Source organism: Protomyctophum bolini (genome assembly GCF_963924005.1).
Source record: "Protomyctophum bolini genome assembly, chromosome: 3".
Lineage (NCBI taxonomy): Eukaryota > Metazoa > Chordata > Actinopteri > Myctophiformes > Myctophidae > Protomyctophum > Protomyctophum bolini.
In genome coordinates this window covers 28,990,179-29,012,603 of record NC_137864.1, presented here as the reverse complement: position 1 = coordinate 29,012,603, position 22,425 = coordinate 28,990,179, and the positions used below count along the sequence as shown (strand labels likewise).

At 42.2% G+C, this 22,425-nt stretch overlaps 1 protein-coding gene across 5 annotated transcripts in view; it reads left to right on the top strand.

The window, feature by feature from the left end:
- Nucleotides 1-22,380, top strand: part of npnta (nephronectin a) — a 73,703-nt gene extending 51,323 nt beyond the window's left edge. For all 5 annotated transcript variants that reach the window (XM_080760055.1, XM_080760053.1, XM_080760056.1 and 2 more), the window contains 6 exons: nt 1,228-1,350; nt 3,585-4,127; nt 9,477-9,566; nt 13,977-14,075; nt 21,406-21,665; nt 21,780-22,380. In XM_080760055.1, the coding sequence (XP_080616181.1) occupies nt 1,228-1,350; nt 3,585-4,127; nt 9,477-9,566; nt 13,977-14,075; nt 21,406-21,665; nt 21,780-21,890 (1,226 nt within the window). In that variant the 3' untranslated portion in view covers nt 21,891-22,380. The remainder of the gene's footprint in view (nt 1-1,227; nt 1,351-3,584; nt 4,128-9,476; nt 9,567-13,976; nt 14,076-21,405; nt 21,666-21,779) is intronic.
- The last annotated feature ends 45 nt before the right edge of the window (nt 22,381-22,425 follow it).

The window sequence follows — 22,425 nt, the reverse complement described above, 5'->3', positions numbered from 1 at the left end:
AGTATCACGAAGAAACTAGGTTTTATCCTATTCAATACGGGAAATCCTCTGTGCCATTTTAGATTTGAGCTATATAGCAACATACGTTTTTCAGAAAATGGTTAGGATTTGTAGAATCTGCCTCGAGTCTAAATGTGTGTGGAGAAAAATACCACAACTGCAGTAGACACATGAACAAATATGGTCACAATAGGAAGCATGTAATCTCATGAATTCTTGTCGTCTAAAAACTTTTATTTGGCAGTCCGCCAGTATGCGTTTCAGTATGCCTTCAGTGCCTTGAGAGTTGTATTTGAATCCTTCTCAGTAAACAGCATATTGTATTTGAATCCTTCTCAGTAAACAGCATATTGTATTTGAATACTTCTCAGTAAACAGCATATGGCAGAGTGACATCTCAGTGTTTAGAATGAGCTAGCAACCGCATAAAAACCTTTGTTGAATCTCTTCTGTTTCTGTTATCCCTGGGAGGATTTGACCGGGGAACTCTCATAATGAAGCCGTTTTGACAGGTGGAGAGATCTCTCTTATTTAACGAATAACAGCACTCACAACTCACAGCACATGACGTGCACTGCCTGCCTACTCTCTACTACAGCTGAAGTGGATGGGAAGCAATTAGCCTTCGATAATGTGTTGCGATGTTGTTTGAAGCTCTTTGACACATAGGCCTACTACACAATCATATACCGGTACATTAACATGCACAAACAAGATGGAGGGATGGACATCGCAGCGGATACAGTCCTGTGAGATTGTACTAGAACTTGATTCACAAAGTTTTTTACACTGTGAGGAGCTCAAAAATGGAAAAAGAACCACCGCTCATCTGCTGAAAAAAACTTAAGAGAGGTGCTGGAGCCACAAAGAGAACATGAGAAAAAATAACGGGAAGCTCCGCACACTCAGATCTGTGCACAATCAATGTATTTATTTAGCAAGCTTTCGGTCTACTGACCTTCTTCAGGCACTGTGAGGAGCTAAAATCACTCAGATATTGTGTACGCATGCACACATACGGTTTTCTTTTCCTTCATTTACACAAAACATGCATTCACTACACACGCATGCACGCACAGTCGCACACACACACACACACACACACACACACACACACACACACACACACACACACACACACACACACGCACACATGTGCACTTCACACACGCACATATTGCACACACACTGTCGCTGAATCTTGCTGGTGTTTTGACTATCTTTCAGACGTGGACGAGTGCTCTACAGGCCAAAGCCACTGTGGAAGCTTTGCCACCTGCTACAACACGCCTGGCTCATACAAGTGCAAATGTAAAGACGGCTACAGGGGGACCGGCCACGACTGCAAACGTAAGCACCTCTCCTCACCACCCCAGTGTTCAGCTCCTTTCAGTGGTGCAAGAGGCCCTCACAATCTTTTTTTTGTTTTCTTTGGTTGTGTTTTGAAAGGTGGAGGTGGAGAGGAAAGGGAACGCTGAGAAAGGGAGGGAGGAAGGGAGAGCAGCAAGAATTTATTTTCTTTGTAACAGCTGTCATTCATTTCTTGGGGGGAGGATGGAGCTCCATTTTCATTCTGCATCCTGAATGAGACCTTGACCTACCGTATTGAGATCTGTCTGTTGAGAGCAAAAAGGGGGGAGGGAGTCTGTTGTTTTCAGACGTCAGACGTCTATTCCCATGAGCTGTTTGTCCTCAGGCTGGGTGTCACATTGCGCCGGCTGACAGAAAGCTCATAAGTGTGCGTGTTTTTGTGTTTTTTTTTCTTCTTTTTTCCTGCCGTTCAATGGCAAAGACATTATTTATAATCATTATTTCACACAGTACTTTAATCGTTTGTCTCTAGTGACAGAGTGTAACATAGAAAATACCCCCTGGCAAACTGCCTCCCCCTGGCCAGCCGGGGGGAGGCAGTTTGCCAGGTTGGAATAACGTGTTCCTTCCACGTGTTACGTCTAACCAGGGAAACTCCCCCCTGTCAGGTGTAAAGGAGCGACTTGGACACTCATGCATGAAGGAAGCATGAGTTCAAGTCTGTAGCTCTCCCCAGGTTGGCGGAGGGTGTGTAGAGCCCAGGATCACATTAGATATTTGACACAGGGGTGAAGAATGGGTTACAAAATCGTGTGATAATTTAAAAAAAAAGAATACCCCCTGGCACGGGACAGGACCTTAACACTGTTGTCCTGAATCACCCTGTCGCCTGCACATGCAGCGTAAGGCACAAGTGCTCTGACATTGGAGCTATGTGATATTATATTTGTGTATCACGTATCAAAGGCTCCCTGTAACCCGAGAAGGCGCAAACAGAGTTCAAACCACTTGCTTCTCTCTCCTCACTCATGAACCCCTTGTGAAGTTCCTCCCCAGCTCTAGTAACCCTCTCCTGAACAATGTGCTAGACAGAACAATGCATGCAAAGGAACGTATTGTAAAGCTTTGATGACAGCCAGTCAGCCAAGCAAATGTCATCTTGAGGACAAGGCTGCACCTTTGAACAGCGCAATCGCTCTGCATACACACTTCACTCAGATGCATACACACACATGCGGACTCACGTGCACACGCATGCACACATACAGTATACTGTACAGACAACTATACACACAGACCAACTTTATTGATCTCACAAACAAATACTAATGTTGTGTACGTGCCTTATAACAGTTCACCAAGTGAAAATTATCTTGAATGTTCTCCCTCCCAGAGGTGATGTAAGAAGGGAGAACAAATCCCACATACCTGATTATTTTGAGCGATGAATAGCCGAGAGACTGATCTGTGAATAGATTTTCAGGAGGTCTCAGGTGAAGACTGTAGCCTACTGTAGATGAAAGACTAGGCCGAAGGGCTTTTTCCTCTCCAAAGCTCTGCCGGCCCTTGCAATTGGCCACCAATGTCATGCCTCATTAACTTAGAAGGACTCATATGTCAGGGTGCCCTGGTGACTCAGCAGCCAGAGAGTGTGCATTTGCCACACAGGCATAGCTCTTTTCTCATGATGTCAGAGGTTCGCAAAAGACGCACTCGTGACCTGTGTCTTATGCTGGGTAGCTTCGGAAATGTTTAGTTCTGGTACTGATGCCTAGGAGTCCATACGGATACCAAAACGCCACTTTTGAATATTTAACAGGCACATGAAGCAACATACCTAAGTGTGTGACTATTTATTTAAACAAAAAATGACATTCAACAAAATAAGCCAAAACTTCAGTGTTTAATTTTGTCTTAACTCATTGAATAACAATATGCAGTACATGAAATGCTGTACTATAGCAATAGTATGATTTAAATCAAACAATATCTGAGCAAAGAGTTACCCTGGGTCAACTATGTCTGCTAGCGGATATAGTTGCCCCAGTTCAACTATGTCAGGTCAGTGCCAAATGTCTTATGCACACTGCAGACAAAAGAAGGACCTCTGAGATCCACATGGAAGCCACACCGTTATTAGAGCCCATCTTGTTTTATTTCAACACATCATCTTAACATGCATGATGCAACCATTAACTTTCATTAACTTTTCTGCCATGTCAATTACAACTGACAAAAGAGACTTAAAATGATCATCATCTGTTATCTCTCAGCTATTCCTAAGGTGTCCATCCTACCCCCAAGGCGTGGAAATCCATGGGAACCTCCAAACCACCACAACCACATTCCTGACACTGACCACAGGAGAACAACCACCACCATCCGCCCGCCTCTGACTGCCAAAAGAATCCCCCCTAAAACTACTACAACACCCACGACTACTACTGCAACAACCACATCTAAACCGCCAACGCTCCCTCCAAAGAGAGCAACGCCCGCCCCACGTAAGCCATCTATCCCCACCCGAAAGCCCTGGGTTCCCCCCAGGAGACCAGCGGTACCCACCAGGAGACCAGCGGTACCCACCAGGAGACCAGCGGTACCCACCAGGAGACCAGCGGTACCCACCAGGAGACCAGCAGTGCCCACCAGGAGACCAGCAGTGCCCACACGCAAGCCCTACGTCCCCCCGAGACGTCTGCCGCCCATCACTCCACCACCGCCACCCACAAGACGGCCGCCTCAGCCTGATCCTGTCACCCCTGTAGACAACTCCATACAGAAGGAAGTGACCAAGCAGAGAGGAGATGTCCACAGTAAGAATGTTTTCCTTTTCTTCATATGGGTTTGGTAATGCAACAGTAAAATCCCACAGGATTCAATCAATTTTTACGCTCTCAGAGTTAAATCGACACTGATGTTCCTGGTTTCCACTTGCAAACCCCCACGGTTCTCCTTTCTTGAACCGAAGCCAACTAACTTGAGCTACCTTTCTGTTTGTGAGGAAACTCAAAGTAATCAAAGCAAACAAAAAAGTAGTCCGCACACCAATAGTGGGGAGGTGCTGACCATGGGAGACAAACTTGAAGATAAGAAGGAGAGGTTGCACAGCTCGTAGTCACGATGCAAAAAACATTTTATTGGATTACCAATGTTTCGGCAGCAAAATGCCTTCTTCAGGGTAATAAAAAGTAATACAATGTAGTGACTGCACACAGTATAATGGTTTATTATACAAACCATTTGCTCTTCTCCACCTCGCTCCCACAATAACCAGCACAGTTAGGCCACGTGGAGAAATGGTGAAGCAAATTCATTTTATCTTGCAGTAGACCACACTTTGTCTTCCAGACATTGGTACGATGATAATTGGATTGGATTTTCTATTAGGTTCTTTAGAGTGAACTGCATGTCTGTCTTGTGGGAGTGTATTAGTTTTCATACTATATTTTAGCAAGTTTATTGGAGCATCAAATATGAAACAATCCCTCTTCATCACAACTCCACAGTTTCTCCCACATGAGTTATGATTAAAAATGGAAAATACACAAGAAAAAACGCAAATAAACATGGCTAAATACTTTTAGAATGAACTGCCAATGTGAAAAAGAAAAATGATTCATCCTCGTATCACGTGTTCCTTATGTGACTGAATTTGCATGTCCTGCCCTGAATCCTAAAAATGACTAAACCGTGTGCTCATTCATCCATTTGTAACTAAGAAAATATACAAGAGTGCCACACAAATGTTCACTGTTTATTTACAAATCAAAGAAAAAGAAAAAAGGAATGGTTTCCACACGACAGCTATGTAATGTAAGCAACTCTCAGAGTTTAAGAACATTTAGGATCTCACATCTCATTAAACTATGAAGATACCTACTGTACATACAGTAGATCACGTCCCTGGTGAGTCAGTGCCCAGACCTGTCTGTATTATGTTAACCCATTTCATACAGAGTCACGTGAATGCCACTGGCCTGAGGCTGTTGGCAGTCACTTTTACATACACCAGCGAACTCTTGACAAAATACAGTGCTATATTGACTTTTAGAAGATTTTAAAGAAAATAAATATTTTTTTAAAGCCCAGGGTGAGCCACTTCGTTATGTGCAATCTAGGATGAAATTGAAAATACAAAAGCACATTAACACAACATACAGTGCAGAGTTTATATTAAAATACACAAGCCATGTTTGTCTTTATTTCAAAAACTACATTTTAGCGTTAGTAAATTAAGTTACACAAATCTATAATTGAGAAACAAACATCATTATGTTGTTCCACAATGTTTAATTCTTATATTTATATATCAGTTTTAAATCTTAACAAGCAATTCCCTGAACCATTAGCTTACCATCTGTCTAGATCAGTTGTTCTCAGCCTGTGGGTCAGGACCCCACATGACTTCAAGTATGATTATGTTGGGGGGTCCCCAGTTAAAAGAATATGATCATTTTGGGGAGTCCCCAGTTCAAATATGACTATTTTAGGTGGTCCCCAGTTCAAAAATATAACTATTTTGGGGCCTGAGGAGGTTAAAAACCATTGATGTGAATAATACAGCCCATGTGTTTGATGTCTTATCGCATTTTGGGTCATTAGATTAAAGCTTTGTTTACTGGTCAAGTTGGCAGAGCATAAATCCCCCATGGCGCTGAGCTCTTATTGACCACCCAAATATTTGCCAGGAATGAAAAAGACAAGGCAAAGGACAAACCAACATAAAGGACAACACGTATAGACACATCTAACCAGTGCATCACCTGAACATAGATGTTGGATTGATATGGATTATTTAATGAAAAGGTTTATTCTCTTGTTTATCAGCTCACTACGTGGTGTCAAATAGTAGAAAGAGCATAAAGTGACTGTCCTGTTAATATGTCACTGGCCACCATGCAACGCAGATTGCATGGTGGTATGTTTCATTAAAACATAATCACTAACTACTGCAGATAAATAGGCAGGGCCCTGATTGCCAGGTTATTGTTCTCCAACAGATTAAATGAGGAATCTGCTATCAGCCTAATGCCTAAGTCCCATTAAATACAAACACAGACATAGGCACGGCTACAGAAATTCTCACCTGCACACTGTCTCTCTCTGTCTTTCTCTCACAGGCGCACACACACATGCGTCGCACACACACGCGCGCATGGATACACACACACACACACACACACACACACACACACACACACACACACACACACACACACACACACACACACACACACACACACACACACACACACACACACAAAATCTTACAATAACATTTCCAGTCAAACATGCACAGACACAAACATGCACACACGCACACAGCCATACTGTAGATGCCTGGAATATCTTGGGAGTCTGGTGTGAGTGTTGAATTCTTCCAGATTTCTCTGGCTATCAATTCATCCCTGTGGCTGCCAGGTGGTACAACCCAGCACAGGGGGACTTGAAGACCACAATGCAAAATGTTCAGATGCAGCAATATAGGCTACTTACTATATGTTTGCACTTTGCACCACTGGAAAAAGCAGCTAGTACAGTAGCTGCTTTGTGCATGTACTCTAATGTACTTGCTAATATATGACTGTATTCTATGCATAATTATAATCACCATACATACTGTACAGTAATACATATGGTGACAAATTAAACAAAAAAACAACATAAAGGGTCTTATAACGTGTCAAGCTACCAGAACAGCTTCATTGTGCTTTGTAGATTGTACAAGTCTGCAAACCTACTGGAGAGATGGAACACCATTCTTCTAACTAAATATATTCCCTCATTTGGTGTTTTGATAATGGTGGTGGAAAGCGCTATGTAACATGTCGGTCCAAAATCTCCCCTAGGAGTTCAACTGGGTTTGATGTGGTGTTTGCAAAGGAAGATTCACATCACTGTCATACTCATTTAAACATTCACTGACCTCTCGTGTCCTAGTGTGGATGAGTTCATTGCTATCCTGGAAGAGACCAGAATAAAGGTTTATCATCATAGGATAAAAGGCGATCACAGAATTGTATTGATGTGCAGTGACCCTTACCTCTTAGGAGATAAGTGGATACAATCTATGCTAGGAAAATGCCCCTCAGAGCCACCAAACCTGCTTACTGTAGGGGTCAACCATTCAGACCTGTACAGTTCTCTAGGGGTAACTATTGTCTTGGAAGGATAAGTCAATACAAGGTCTGCTTAGTACTCAATTCATTGAGATTCATCTGTGGATGAGTTGCTCTTGTGTTTGTGTGTGTGTGTGTGTGTGTGTGTGTGTGTGTGTGTGTGTGTGTGTGTGTGTGTGTGTGTACATGAGTGCATTTGTGTGTCCAAATTTTTCACTATTGATTGCCTCTATATCATAAACATAACACATCAAGTGACAATGTTAAAATGTTGTATTGTTGCATTCTTTGACAACATGCTTTAATTGTGACGTGGCATTTTGCAAATGCATTTTAGAGCCAGGAAAACAGTATTCAATCATATCAGAAATATGGAGATAGAGGTCAGTGTAATGGAATTGGAGGGAGTTTGCAGGGCAGTAGATCACACACTATGGGCATCTAAAGGACAACAAGGACAATGTTTCATGGCCCATGTGTCAGTTGACCTTTAATAACTTCAACTTGGGCCAGTATTTCTGGCAGTGTGACGACAAGCTGTTCATAGAAAGAAACTATTTCAGTCCGAGGCTATTTCAGAGTGCGCCCGCGCGTGTGAGTGAGTGTGTGTGTGTGTGTGTGTGTGTGTGTGTGTGTGTGTGCGCGTGCATGCATGCATGGGTGCGCCCGCGCGCGAGCGCGTGTGTGTGTCTCTGATTCTTCATGTCTCCATGTGGACACACATGCCTGTCTCACTGTGTGTTTGTGTGGCTGAGGGTTCGGTTGCCACCGCAGTTACTTAGCCGTTGCATCAGAAACAGATGACGATCTCATTACTCTCGCTACATTCCTTCTCACATTTGACTCTCTTTGTATCAATGTGTGTATACTGTACCTTGTATTACAGGCTGTACAGCTGTCAGTAGAGTTTTACCATGCCTACAAAGTAACCCATGTACTTATATCCTACTGCGGTGGATGAATAAAAGCTACAGTACAGTGAAATTATAGTCCGTGGCAATAAGCAGTGCTATTATTGATCTCACCCAGGCCAAGACACAGTAATTTTTCACTAATAAAGTGGGTGTCAAACAGTAGCTACAAATTAGTAACGTATGAAATACAAGCAAATACATGATTATTTATACTGTAGTTCAGTGCTACAGTATTATCAGAGTGTTACCAGATATTCTGATAGCATGCATCACAGTTATGCAGACGGTAACATTTCTCATGAGCAGATGCTTAATTGTCAGGCAGTCAGACCCCCCGAAATTGTAGTGTCATATTACTATCTGTACTGGCATATTCTAGTCTGTCCCTCCCTATATGATCCATGGAGAGAGTCTCCTCATATGGCCTTGGTGACTGTCGCAGGCAGGCCACCATACAGTACATGTTTTATGGAGGCCATAATAGCCTGTCGATGTAAACAGGGACTGGTGATGTACAATACTCCTCTGTACATTTAAGACAGGGATTTCAAGGTTTAGTACAGTGGCAGAGACTCAAATTATGACCAGAGAATGGCTGTTTTATGCCCATAAAGCAAACAGTCATACTGTAGGTTACCCCAGCTCGGACTGCTGCCCATTGCCACTAAACGTTTAAATGTCAGGGAGTTTCGTGGCTGGCATTTGGATGGGAAATTTAAAAGGACATCTTTTATGATCTTTCAAAGTAAGTTTGAAGTTATTTGTCATTTGGACTCTGAAATTGTGGCCAAGTATCAGACACTTGGAGAGGTTGTTCTCTGTTCATTGTCTTGGTGTTATGTGTGTTCTCACTGTTCTACATTAAAGAGCAGAATCTAATTTATAACGTTTTTCATACAGTGAGTGCAACTCAATGCACTCCATAGATAATTATAATAAAAAAGAAATTAAATAAACAAGCAGTGATTCAAAGCATATAAGCCGGTATCTCCTCTCCATCCAAACACACGGTTGGTGCAGATGTGACTTTTAAAGCATAATAAATAGTTAGTTCGGTTTGCTTTTATAAGGCAGCCTTACCTCATTCTCAATATAATCCTCTGACTTCAACCCCACTTTCTCTCTTCAGTCCCTCGGAACCACGGCCAGAACACCGTCCTGGGGATTGACTTTGATATCGAACTGGGCAACACAGCTGAAGAATCAAAGGATGACCCAGGTAAGCACAATGTATCTGTGGAGTTTTTGATTAAAGTTTATGATGAGAGATCTTCACCTTGGCTTCTACTCTCCTCAATTATTTTTTTCTTCTTCCCCATGTTCACTTATCTGATCTTCTACTAGTCATATTGCCTGAGCACTATGCTTGAGCTTATATGACTGTATATTTTTTTGTAATGTTGTTGCACTACATTTATGTTGGACTGGATGAGAGCAACATCTCTGCCTAATATTTCAATGTACAAGAAGCCAGTCAATTGTGCCCATCACCGATTCAGTGTGCTACCTCTAACGACCTGGTGATGATGTAATTTATGATGCCACATCAATGTTGTAATTTACTGGGAAGTCGGATGTCAAGAATGGCCAGAGAAAAGGGAATTTGAATTTGAAAGTGAACCAGATTGACTGGTTGAGTCACCATTATTAGGAAATGTGTCCATATAATCTAAATTAAAACTGAAAGTGAAAGTGAACCAGATTGACTGGTTGAGTCACCATTATTAGGAAATGTGTCTATATTAAATATAATCAAGCACATGTGTCTGCTCGCTCATATAAATTGCAATGAATCAGTTAACATGAGTTTAATATGGAAGGTTAAGAGAACAGAATAAAGGCAACCATGTGATAGTAATAGATCAGTGGTTCTCAATCTTTTATTATTTTTTAGCTCTGGACCACTAACATATCTCCTTTAAATAATGACTGTTAAGGGCTTGATTTAATTCACCTCAAATTAACAAATTAAATTAAGCCCTTAACAGTCAACCTAATTTCATTTCAAGATGTTTCCCTCACACCACACCCATATCCCCCCTCCCAACACAACAGTGGTCCCCAGGCTGATTCTCAGTCTGGGTCGTGGTCCCTGTTTCATAATGAGTTGAAAACCCCTGTATTAGACTATGCGTCTCTTTTGCTTGTCTTTTGTGCCTCCCCACTCGATGTTCCATTCCAAAGAACCATACTGTACATCACATTCTTATCCTCTCCACAGTATATGGGCTCAATATCACATTCTCGTTCTACTCTCTAGTAATGTAATACAGTCCAGCAGGGTGTTTCAGTACAACCTTGCACCACGAATCAACGGCTGTTTTACACTCCCTCCATCAAAGCCAGTGACGTGGCCCAAGCGTTTTTATTTCACGACACTGTGTGTCTCCATGCATGCCACTCACATTCCTTTGACCTCTCCCGACAGCCTTATTCAGAGAATGAAGTCAAAGATTATGCCCAACAGCCCCTGACTCTGAGAGTGTTAAAATGGACCTCAACAGAATTTATTTTACACTCTCTGAAATGCACAATGACAAATATAGTCCCAACAATAACGAATGAGTCACTCCGGATTTTGCAGTGTACCTGGCTACCTGCTTACAGATGACAGAGCTCACATATCAAATAGTGACAGATGAGTTGCTAAGGCAAACCTGACAAACAATTGCCGCAGTCCTCCGGAAAGCAGCCAAAGGAAGGAAGGAGGTGATAGTGACCAGGTGTGTTTTGATAGGCGTGCCGTCGGCGTTGTGCCCTGCCTGCTGATGACATCTGGCTGATTCCATTTTAAAACGATGGCCCACGGCCCAGAGTGCTCCGTCAAAGACTTTTTCACACTTTTCACTTTAAGATGATTGCTAGAGTGACTGCTTGGATGATTAATTGATTCATTTGGAAGTAGATTACTGTGGTGATCGTGAGCCGCATAACCATCGGGACATTTTTCAGTATGATTACCAACCACCACATCAACACGAAGCATAACGTTGCTGTCGGGCAAAAACCTCATATCTCCACATCATCATCCAGATTGTCTTTCTTTCTTTGTCATACTACAGTGTCACACAAAAGTAGCAAAGATAGCCAATCTACAAGCTCACAGCTTGTCATGGTGCTGTGCGTTGTGAGCTTATAGATCTGCTATTCAAAAATGTAATACAAAATTATATATGTGAAAGTGGTAACTACAATGGATCCATTGGAACCCAGCTTCTGTTTTATTTTTTTCATTTTCTGAAAAGTTAAAGTTTTGGATATAAAAGGTTTCCATAGATAATAAGGAAGAGCAATGTCTAGTTAGTATCAGGAAACAGACAGCTATGTGTAGACCTTTGTGATTTACTGATGCCAATGATACACAATTGAAATTGCTTAATGGTTTGGCTTTGTGCTTATTTTGGCTCATAGTGTGTCATTGGTTTGGCTCATGGTGTGTCATTGGCTATGAGAGAAGGTATTTTCATTGGCTTAGAAAATGAAGTGTGAAGTGTTTTGCACAAACCGATTTCAGGGGCACAAAGACGGATGCTATTCTCATATCCATATCCAATCTGTACAGAAATGTGTGTATAGAAGAAGCACTTGTTTTTTTTCTCATGTCCCCCAACTATTATCCAACTGTCATCAAGGCAGTGCTGCCAGAAATGAAATGATCATTTGTAGTAGATTATTACTGTCATCACTGGATTGCACTTTGCTGTGGTTTGTGGCATTTATGCAAACTGTGGCTGGAGGGGGATAATCGCACACATTGTGCACTGTGCAGTACAGCAACAAAAACTGACAGAGACTAGATTTGTTTTTATTATCTATCAGTACATCATCCCATTGATCTATTACTATGACAGAAGTTATAAACATCAGTCATATAACCGATTCGCCTTGCTGAAAGGCACTTTGGCGCGGAAGATAGCTGCAGGGGTGATTGAACTAGGGATGCTTCTATAATGGGACAGTCAACCCAGATTTGTACTCAACTTTGAGCAATATGTATTCTTTTCACAGCCAATGTGTACATGTTTGAGCCAACATGCTATTGTGGAACCAATTTTCAAATGGTTTAATTTGTTTATGCATCTATGGATATAGCATTATATGTGTTCCTCGGCTCACTAGAAAGGCTCAGAAATTGACACTAAATTGGACAGAGTCTTAATTAGTCTTGTGTACCTGGACGATGAGAGATCTTCGTCTGGGGAAAATTTAAATTCAACAAATGGGACACCGAAGAAAACCACCAGGCTTTGTGAGACAATATTGGTAACAACTGTGAAGGACACAACTATTTACGCCAATATGGCTGCCATGAAAAGGGTAAATTGTGAATTCCTCTGAATGTACATTTTATCTACCAGTAAGACGCGCAAACGCGGGAAGCGAACGCAGCTGAGACCCTGCAGATCATGTCTGTCTGTCTGTCTGTCTGTGTGTCTGTCCCGCTGTTACTGTATATGTGGACCTGGCCCCTTTTGTGCCCATATATGGAGCTGAGTGGACCTGGCCCCTTTTGTGCCCATATATGGAGCTGAGTGATTGCTGATGCAACACACTCCATATTTGGATAGCGGGACAGACAGACACACAGACACACACACACACACAGACAGACAGACATGATCTGCTAGGTCTCATAGTAAGTGCTCACTGCGTTTGCAATCACTGCGTTCGCAATTATTACAATTGAGAGAATTCCACGCCCACAAATTTGTGCTAATTTGCTAATTTTCTCTTACTATGAAGGAAGGAACTCACCATCATATGCAGGAAGGAACTCACTCTCATATCATTGTGTCCACTGCATTAACCATCAACAGGCCCAGTTTTACCATTGGGCTAGGGTGGGCTGCAGCCCGAGGGCCCCAGACTAAAAGAAATTATGAAATTGTATAGTATTGCAATCCAATTCAAGTGAGATTTGTGTTAGTTATATTTATAGTTATATTTAGTTGTTACGGTTAGAACATTGAGAGCTCTCACACACACACACACACACACACACACACACACACACACACACACACACACACACACACACACACACACACACACACACACACACACGGACACACACACCTAGTGGCTGCATGCATTCAGCACCATGGACAGCGACTAGTGTCTGTCTGTCTGTCTGTCTGTCAAAATTACACCAAAATTAAACCAAATACCCCAGAGAGGGCTCCAGAAATCTTATCTCGCCCAGGGGCCACTACTACTCTAAATCCGGCACTGCCCACCAACACCACGACACACTTGGACATCATGGATCTCCATTTATGGTCATACAAGGGACAAAGACTGACAGATAAAGGGATCTCCATATATGGGCATACTGTAAAAGTGACACACACAGACATGTACAACTGGTACTCTGTCAAAGCCCCTGACACTCGGACATCGTTCGGATCGGTGCGGCCCGAACCTCTGGTTATTTAAAAACATAAACATATAAAGATGAAATGCAGAGATACAGAGTTTCTGCCGTGAATGCCTTGTTTGGAGCATATTGAATGTACTGTAGTTATCAAGAAGGGAGAGCATATTTCATTTTCTTTCTCCACCTACATGTTTTTGTTCTTTTCAGACACAAAAAGAAATCTAAAAATTGTGTGTTTTTCACTGTGTACAGACTCTGGGTATTTGAGCTGCTCATTTGACCATGGTCTGTGTGGCTGGATCAGGGACAAAGATGGTGACCTGCACTGGGAGACAACAGCAGACCCATCAGGTAATTGACGTCGACCTCACCCATAGAGCCAGACTAATGTATCCTTTTGGCTGATATATTGGCTATTATTTGACTTTTTTCTTTTTGAGTGGTGCAACCACTCAAACTACCAGACAGCTATGTGTGTGGCTGGGTCCCTGGGTCTGTCCCTGCGTCCCTGGCTGTGTCCGAGCACGAAAATAGCGTTATAGCGTTTGTTCACCACAAAGTGTCACTGTTGCACAGCCTAACACACAGACACACACAGGCCAGGGAGGAGGGCCAGTACAGTACAGTACAGTACAGTACAGTACAGTACAGTACAGTACAGTACCACTCACTTCAGACGGGTCTGATTTTTTCCAGTACACCAGTATTGGAATTTATGCAGCCAATGTGTCCCAATTTGTAATCCTAATTTATTTTTCCTATACGGAGCTTTGTGTGTCTCTGGCTGGGTCCCTGTGTCCCTGGCTGTGTCTGAGCACGAAAATAGCGTTTGGTTGGTTTTCATCACCAAGTGTCACTGTTGTGCAGCCTAATACACACACACATATTAACTGTATAAGTATATGATGATTTTAGGTGTGACAGTACAGTACAGTACAGTACAGTAGAGGGACCCCCACACGGTAACTCTCTAATTTCTCAACCGTTTCGGACGCAGGCGGAGGGGAGAAGCGTTTCTGTAGGTCTGGACGTTCCGGGGACCCCCACACAGAGTTGCACCACTCACTCCACACTTTATTTTTAAATAGCAACATGTCAACATGTCACAATGCGATGAATGTAGAGCTGCTATTTTTGACATTTAATTGTTTGCATATAAGTTAAATGTTTTCAAACTGAATCTTTAATCAAATCTGATTTTCAAATTGATTACAAGATTCTGCAGTAATCAGTGTTGTTGGACTCAAAATATGGCATGGCGTCCAGAGGTCTTACGATGCAGTAGCCTGGCTAATAAGCCAGACGCAAATCAGCCGTTGGCAAAAACAAATTGCTTGCCAGTGGATTATCCGCCATATAAAACATGACAGTGAGTGCTTTCGCTCTAGAAACTCATGCAGATGAGCATCCATCTGTGACACCTGTGGCTTACTTTAATGGGAGCAAGCAACTGTTTTACATGGAGCCCTAATGAGAAAATGTGATGAATTCTGTCCCCATGAGGACTAGATCAGCACTACTGTATATATATAAAAGAACAAGAAGGCACTCAGTAGAGCACAGTCCTCTGCCAAAGCAGCATAATGTATTCTGAAATGTCTGTATAATTTTACAAACACAAACGTATAACATACAGTAGATAATAGATATCTCTTAAACTACCGTCTGGATTTCCATCCCAAGTGTATGACGCCTACTGATTTTGGTGACCTGGCTTTTCCTCTAGCGTACACATTGTACTCCTAAACAAGAATGCCTATCTTGAAAACTGCCTGGATTGCCATGAAGATTTTCGTATAACCATACAAATGTTCACAAAATCATATCGCACTCCTAAACACGATGTCTTGAGAACTGTTTAAATTCCCATGTACACAAAAGCAGCTCAATTGGTGAGGTAAATCACTTTTAGCAAGAAATATGAGATCTTTCTAAGTAGACCTCAAAGGCACAAATTAAATTAAATGCAGATAGGCATTTTATGCTAGGTAATTCACATTCTATGCAGAAAAAGAAAATCCATTATATAAAACAGGTGCTGTAGAATGTGTTATCATGCACTGATGAGGTCAGCAAATGTGCATCTTATATACTGTAAATATACTGTACATATCATAACTTCAAGTAGACTAACAAATATTGGTAACCGCCACATTTTGCATTATAAAATAGAAATGTAGATGTGCTTGGATTTAAAAATACTGCATGATATCACAAAATAGTATTATACAGTAGTAGAAGGAGTATTTGGATGTATTTTAAGTTCTGTTTGTAGCCATATATTCAACACGAATGGCTCGTTTGCCTTGGAAATTTGCCTTCATGATCCCCTACTGATGTTGGTGACCATGGCCTTTCCTTAGCACACTCATTATACTCCCAAACAACATATCTTAGAAACAACTGTATTGATGAAACTTTCTAAGCACATTCAGGCTTCCCATAGGATGTACTGTGCCGATTTGGTGACCCGGTGGCCTTTGCTCTAGTGCCACCTTTAGGCAAAAATGTCCAATTGCATATTTGTAAAGAAATTAGGCTGGGTTTCGACATACGTCATGGACGACTATTAACATCTATGACGTATGACTTAGGCAAGCTTTCAGCTAGATCTGAGTTCAATTGACTTCCATTAATACATTTAAATATTACAAAACATTTATTCTGACATAGCCACACAGTGGTCACGTTACTACGTCCAGGAAAGTATCCATAATCCATTTTTTCACAGATGGATAACACGCACACACACACACACACACACACACACACACACACACACACACACACACACACACACACACACACACACACATGCACACGCACACGCACACACACACACACACACACACACACACACACACCCTTCATAGAGCTAATTTGATTCCCATCTTTAGATGTGGAAAATTTAGAGGCATAAATCAGCTTTTAGCCTGAAGCGATATTACCATTACCATAATGATTACTGTTCCACAATAACATCAAATACATTAATTAATTATGAATATCAAATTGCCCAAGGCCTGTATTATTCATGTGAGTGAAATATTACAAGCTACTGTAGATTTGAAAGTGAAAATTGACAATGAAACGTGGACATGCAATGACATATTTGTTTCGATTCAAACTTAAGTATGGACTCATGGTACAGAAAACAACACATAGCCTATACATATACAAATTGAAAGAAATTGACCAAAACTGACCACTCCTATTGACTTTCATGAAAGTCTGTCCATTCTTGAGTTATTTTCACACACACACACACACACACACACACACACACACACACACACACACACACACACACACACACACACACACACACACATTTTAACAATAAATATTTATTTTAACAATAAATAAACATGCAAAAAACAGGATGGAACTAGAACTGCACTCTGCCGAGTGCATACTTGCTTGCATACAAGCAGAGGGCGCAAGTACTTTCGACCGCTGTAAACTGTCACATCTCAGTATCTCTGTGAAGGAACGTTTGAAATGTATAATCATTAGGTGTAACTATTTGCTACCTACCTACTTTTTTACAGAAAAATAAATCATTGATATGTGATGAAAAAAAAGGTATATAAACTGAATTAAAATATATTACCGTATATTACCAAATAGTAGCCCGGGCCGTTAATATGCAAAATCGATTCGGACCCCGGGCTGTTATAAGAAGCCGGGCCGTTATTCGCCATAGGCTGTTATTTATTTTTGCACCGGCCTGCACAAGGCCATTATTTGGTTTCAGTATAAACGTACAGTAACATGTAGTGCAAATATTGTCTGGAACTGGTATTACCATAATAATAATTAAAAACAAACAAAGCTACAGTGCCTCCCCAGTGTCCCCCTGAGTGCCTCCCCAGTGCCTCTCCAGTGTCTCCCCAGTGCTTCCCCAGTGCCTCCCCAGAGCCTCCCCAGTGCCTCCCAGTGCCTCCCCAGTGTCTCCCCAGTGCCTCCCAGTGTCTCCCCAGTGCCTCCCCAGTGTCTCCCAGTGCCTCTCCAGTGTCTCCCCAGTGCTTCCCCAGTGCCTCCCCAGAGCCTCCCCAGTGCCTCCCAGTGCCTCCCCAGTGCCTCCCCAGTGCCTCTCCAGTGTCTCCCCAGTGCCTCCCCAGTGTCTCCCCAGTGCCTCCCCAGTGTCTCCCAGTGCCTCCCAGTGCCTCCCCAGTGTCTCCCCAGTGTCTTGCCAGTGCCTCCCCAGTGCCTGCCCTGCAGTGTCCCCCAGTGTCTCCAATAACAATACAAGAGCAATAATATACAAATTAATCTTAATTTATTAATCAAATTAATTAATCAAATTTTTCAAAACCCCCCGCTCCCAGCACCATGCCAAAGCTTTTTCCTGCAGGAAACACTGCAACCTAACAACATAGTGTTAGTTACTTTTTTACATCTGTTCTTTTTTCCAAAAGAATATTTTTACAATATCCTCATTAATGCATAGGCCTGGAAATGGGGTAAAATACATTTGGAAATGTTGTAGAATATGAATTGTTAAAAAAATAATTGTGGGAACTAAACTTGTGGGACTGTAGCAATCTCAATGCTATACCAATACTCATCATCTTCCTCCAATTTAGTGCAACAATATTGTACAAGACCTACAAGCTCACAACGCGCTGAGGCTCGACGCATTGTGAGCTTGTATCTGCTATTTCTTTGCACACCGGCCACGGCTTTTTGCACCAGTCTGCACCTGGCCATCATTTGGTTACATACAGTTCCATGCAGTAATCTTTTTTTAGTATGGTAAACAATAAACATTGCAGGCAATGCATTTTGATTTAATTGTAAGAGGGAGCGTATCAACACACAGGTGTAACCACTGTTCTGATTGAGCATGGGGAAGCAGCGGACAAATACATGATTTCATTATAAACTGTAGGCCTATGTACCGGTAGATTTTCACCCAATGAAAATTTACACTTCACAGATTATAGGCCATTTGGAATTAGAACAATCGGTTAAAGATTGACCGAGAATAACACGATTTAAATATCAACCTTTTTGTTGCGCGAGGACTTGTTGCGCTGAGGTGTTTTATAGTAGGCTACTATACTTGTGAGGACCTGACTGCACGCCGCGCACCAAACTCACAAAGCGCTGTCATGATGCAACACTTGTTGCATCATTGTGGAGGACTGGTGTTGCGCTGTTGTGAGGTGATGGCGTGCGGAGATCTGCAAACTCAACACGGTGAACACGCATATAATAATATAAATGAGGGCTGAGGCTGATGAAGTTTGCATATAACGGCCCATGGGCCGTTATATGGAGGAGGGCGGTTATTTGATGGAGGCGGTTATTACGCAAAATGGTGTCGGAACCTGGGCTGTTATAAGAAGCTGGGCGGTTATTTGCGCATGGGCTGTTAATTGGTAATATACGGTATACAGTATAATTATTTTATTACTTATTGTAAATTGTCAATTGTTTTAAATGTATTTCATCTTGGACTATAGTGATATTAATACTAAATCATGATCAGAGTAATATGTGTCTCTAACTTCAATTTCTGTAATAATACTTTCAAATTTGTTAAAATATACACGATCTAAAATACTTCCGAAATCTGTTGTTGGATTTGTATTTAATTGTTTAAAGCCTAATCTTGACATGAAGGTCTTTATAGTTCTATCTTTTTCAGTATAATGGTCTTCATTGAAATGAAGTCGTAAGACATACGTATACATATACTATATAGAGCAGGGGTTCCCAAACTTTTTTGGACCAGGTACCCCTTTTGGGGTAGATATTTTTCCAGGTACCCTCTCATCCTCGCAACACGGATAAGAATATATTTACAACCACAAGCAGTGTTTCCTGCAGGAAAAAGCTTTGGCATGGTGCTGGGCACAGGCCGCAATTTTGATTAATTAATTAATTAATTAGATTCATTAATTAATACGATTAATACATTAAGATTAATTTGTATTATTGCTCTTGTATTGCTATTGGAGACACTGGGGGGACACTGGGCAGGCACTGAGGAGGCACTGGGGAGACACTGGGGAGGCACTCAGGGGCACACTGGGGAAGCACTGGGAAGGCACTCGGGAGGCACACTGGGGAGGCACTCAGGGGCACACTGGGGAGGCACTGGGGAGGCACTCAGGGGCACACTGGGGAGGCATTGGGAAGGCACTCGGGAGGCACACTGGGGAGGCACTCAGGGGGACACTGTCTAAATGTATACGTCTAAATGTAGACGTCTAAATGTAGACGTTTAAATGTAGACGTCTAAATGTATACGTCTAAATGTAGACGTCTACATTTAGCTTTAAACACTTTAGCACTTTATGAACATGAACAAAATGTAGACGTCTAAATGTAGACGTCTAAATGTAGACGTCTACTTTTAGCTTTAAACACTTTAGCACTTTATGAACATGAACAAAATGTAGACGTCTAAATGTAGACGTCTACATTTAGCTTTAAACACTTTAGCACTTTATGAACATGAACAAAATGTAGACGTCTAAATGTAGACGTCTAAATGTAGACGTCTACATTTAGCTTTAAACACTTTAGCACTTTATGAACATGAACAAGATGTAGACGTCTAAATGTAGACGTCTACATTTAGCTTTAAACACTTTAGCACTTTATGAACATGAACAAAATGTAGACGTCTAAATGTAGACGTCTAACTGTAGACGTCTAAATGTAGACGTCTTCTCTTATGGGGGTCCCTGGCATATCTTTTCAAATGGGGGTCCACGGGCTAAGTAGTGTCAATTTGGGGGTCCTTGACATGAAAAAGTTTGGGAACCACTGCTTTAAACACTTTAGCACTTTATGAACATGAACAAAATAGATGGGTCCCCCCTGGAACTCCCTCAGGTACCCCTGGGGGTCCCCGGACCCCACTTTGGGAACCACTGATATAGAGTATGTAGTTGTAATTTGATTAGCAGTATACTGTGGTTACTTTGTGCCAAAAAGTGACAGCCGTCAACCATTATTTGGGTATGCAAGAAGAACAGCAAATCTGTGCCTGGTTTGCTGGGACCAGATTATACAAATGACCATTTTTCTTACGTCATCATTGAGAGCTAGTCATACATATACACACCACGTACTCTGGTCCCAGCAGTTCAGGCACAATTTGCTATTTTATTTTTACTGATTATGTGTATAGTATACGTATGTATAGCTCTAAATGATGTCGTAAGACATACGTATACATATACATATACTATAATAGTATGTAGTTGTAATTTGATTAGCAGTATACTGTGGTTACTTTGTGCCAAAAAGTGACAGCCGTCAACCATTTTTTTGGGTATGCAAGAAAAACAGCAAATCTGTGCCCGGTTTGCTGGGACCAGATTACACAGATGACCATTTTTCTTACGTCATCATTGAGAGCTAGTCATACATATACACACCACGTACTCTGGTCCCAGCAGTTCAGGCACAATTTGCTATTTTATTTTTACTGGTTATGTGTATAGTATACGTATGACTAGCTCTAAATGATGACGTAAGACATATGGTTGTTTGTGTAGTCTGGTCCCAGCAAACCGGGCACAGATTTGCTGTTTTTTTTGCATACCCAGAAAAGTGGTTGACGGCTGTCACGTTGAAGAGACCGGGCGAAATTATTACTTGCGCGCTCTGCTTGCGCAAGTAATAATATCCTTTAATCTGTACTTCCTCCTTCCTACAGGCGGGCGGTACCTCACCATCCCTGAGGTGGGCAACAAGAGGAGTGGACGTGGGGCGAGGCTGGTCCTCCCACTGACTCCGCCCTGGAATGACGGCAACCTTTGTCTGTCGTTTCGCCACAAGCTGGCGGGGCACCATGTGGGCATGCTGCAGGTGTTTGTGAAAAAGGGACAGCAGTACAGCCCAGCAGTCTGGGGCAGGACAGGGGGCAATGGTTGGAGGCATACCCAAATTACACTATGGGGCACAGGCCTGGAGAGTGTAAGTATTACTCTGTCTGTCTGTCTGTCTGTCTGTCTGTCTGTCTGTCTGTCTGTCTGTCTGTCTGTCTGTCTGTCTGTCTGATCATCAACAACCTTGCATTGCTCTTTCCAGGTGATCCTGAAGGGGGAGCGTGGGCGAGGCAGGAGCGGGGAGATGGCTGTAGATGACATCACCCTGAGGAAAGGCACCTGCACAGAGGACCACAATCTGAGGAGACTTTGATAGACAGATCAGAGAAAGATGGCAGAAAAAAGAAGTAACAAGAGGGAGAAATATCTCATGGAGAGCAGACTCTTTCATTCTGGCACACCAGCGCTCTGCCCTGGATTGTTGATGATCCTCTCACCAGTCCTTCAACTTAACCACCATGTTGTGAACAACCCCATACGTGTGGAGCACAGTACGTCACATGTCCATGAATAAAGACTGAATCAAATATTATGGGGGTGAGGGGAAACCTTGCTACATACTCCATTCCCCTTACAATCCCCTCTTACTCCATCACCTCGATCTTCAAACACATGCATGTATGGATTTACCATGGAGATTTTCCTGGCATATCACAGCCCAGCCCTGCCCAGCAAGCCACATACCGCTAAGAAGCCTATATCCACTTTATTTCCTCCTGGGGAGAGCGTCCTTATTTCACAGAGGGCATCTCCTTATCCTTGGTTTAACCTTTTAATCACGAGCTACTGATGCTTCCGCCCAACCCTCCCCCCCCCCCCCCCCCCCTTTTTTATTTTATTTTATTTTT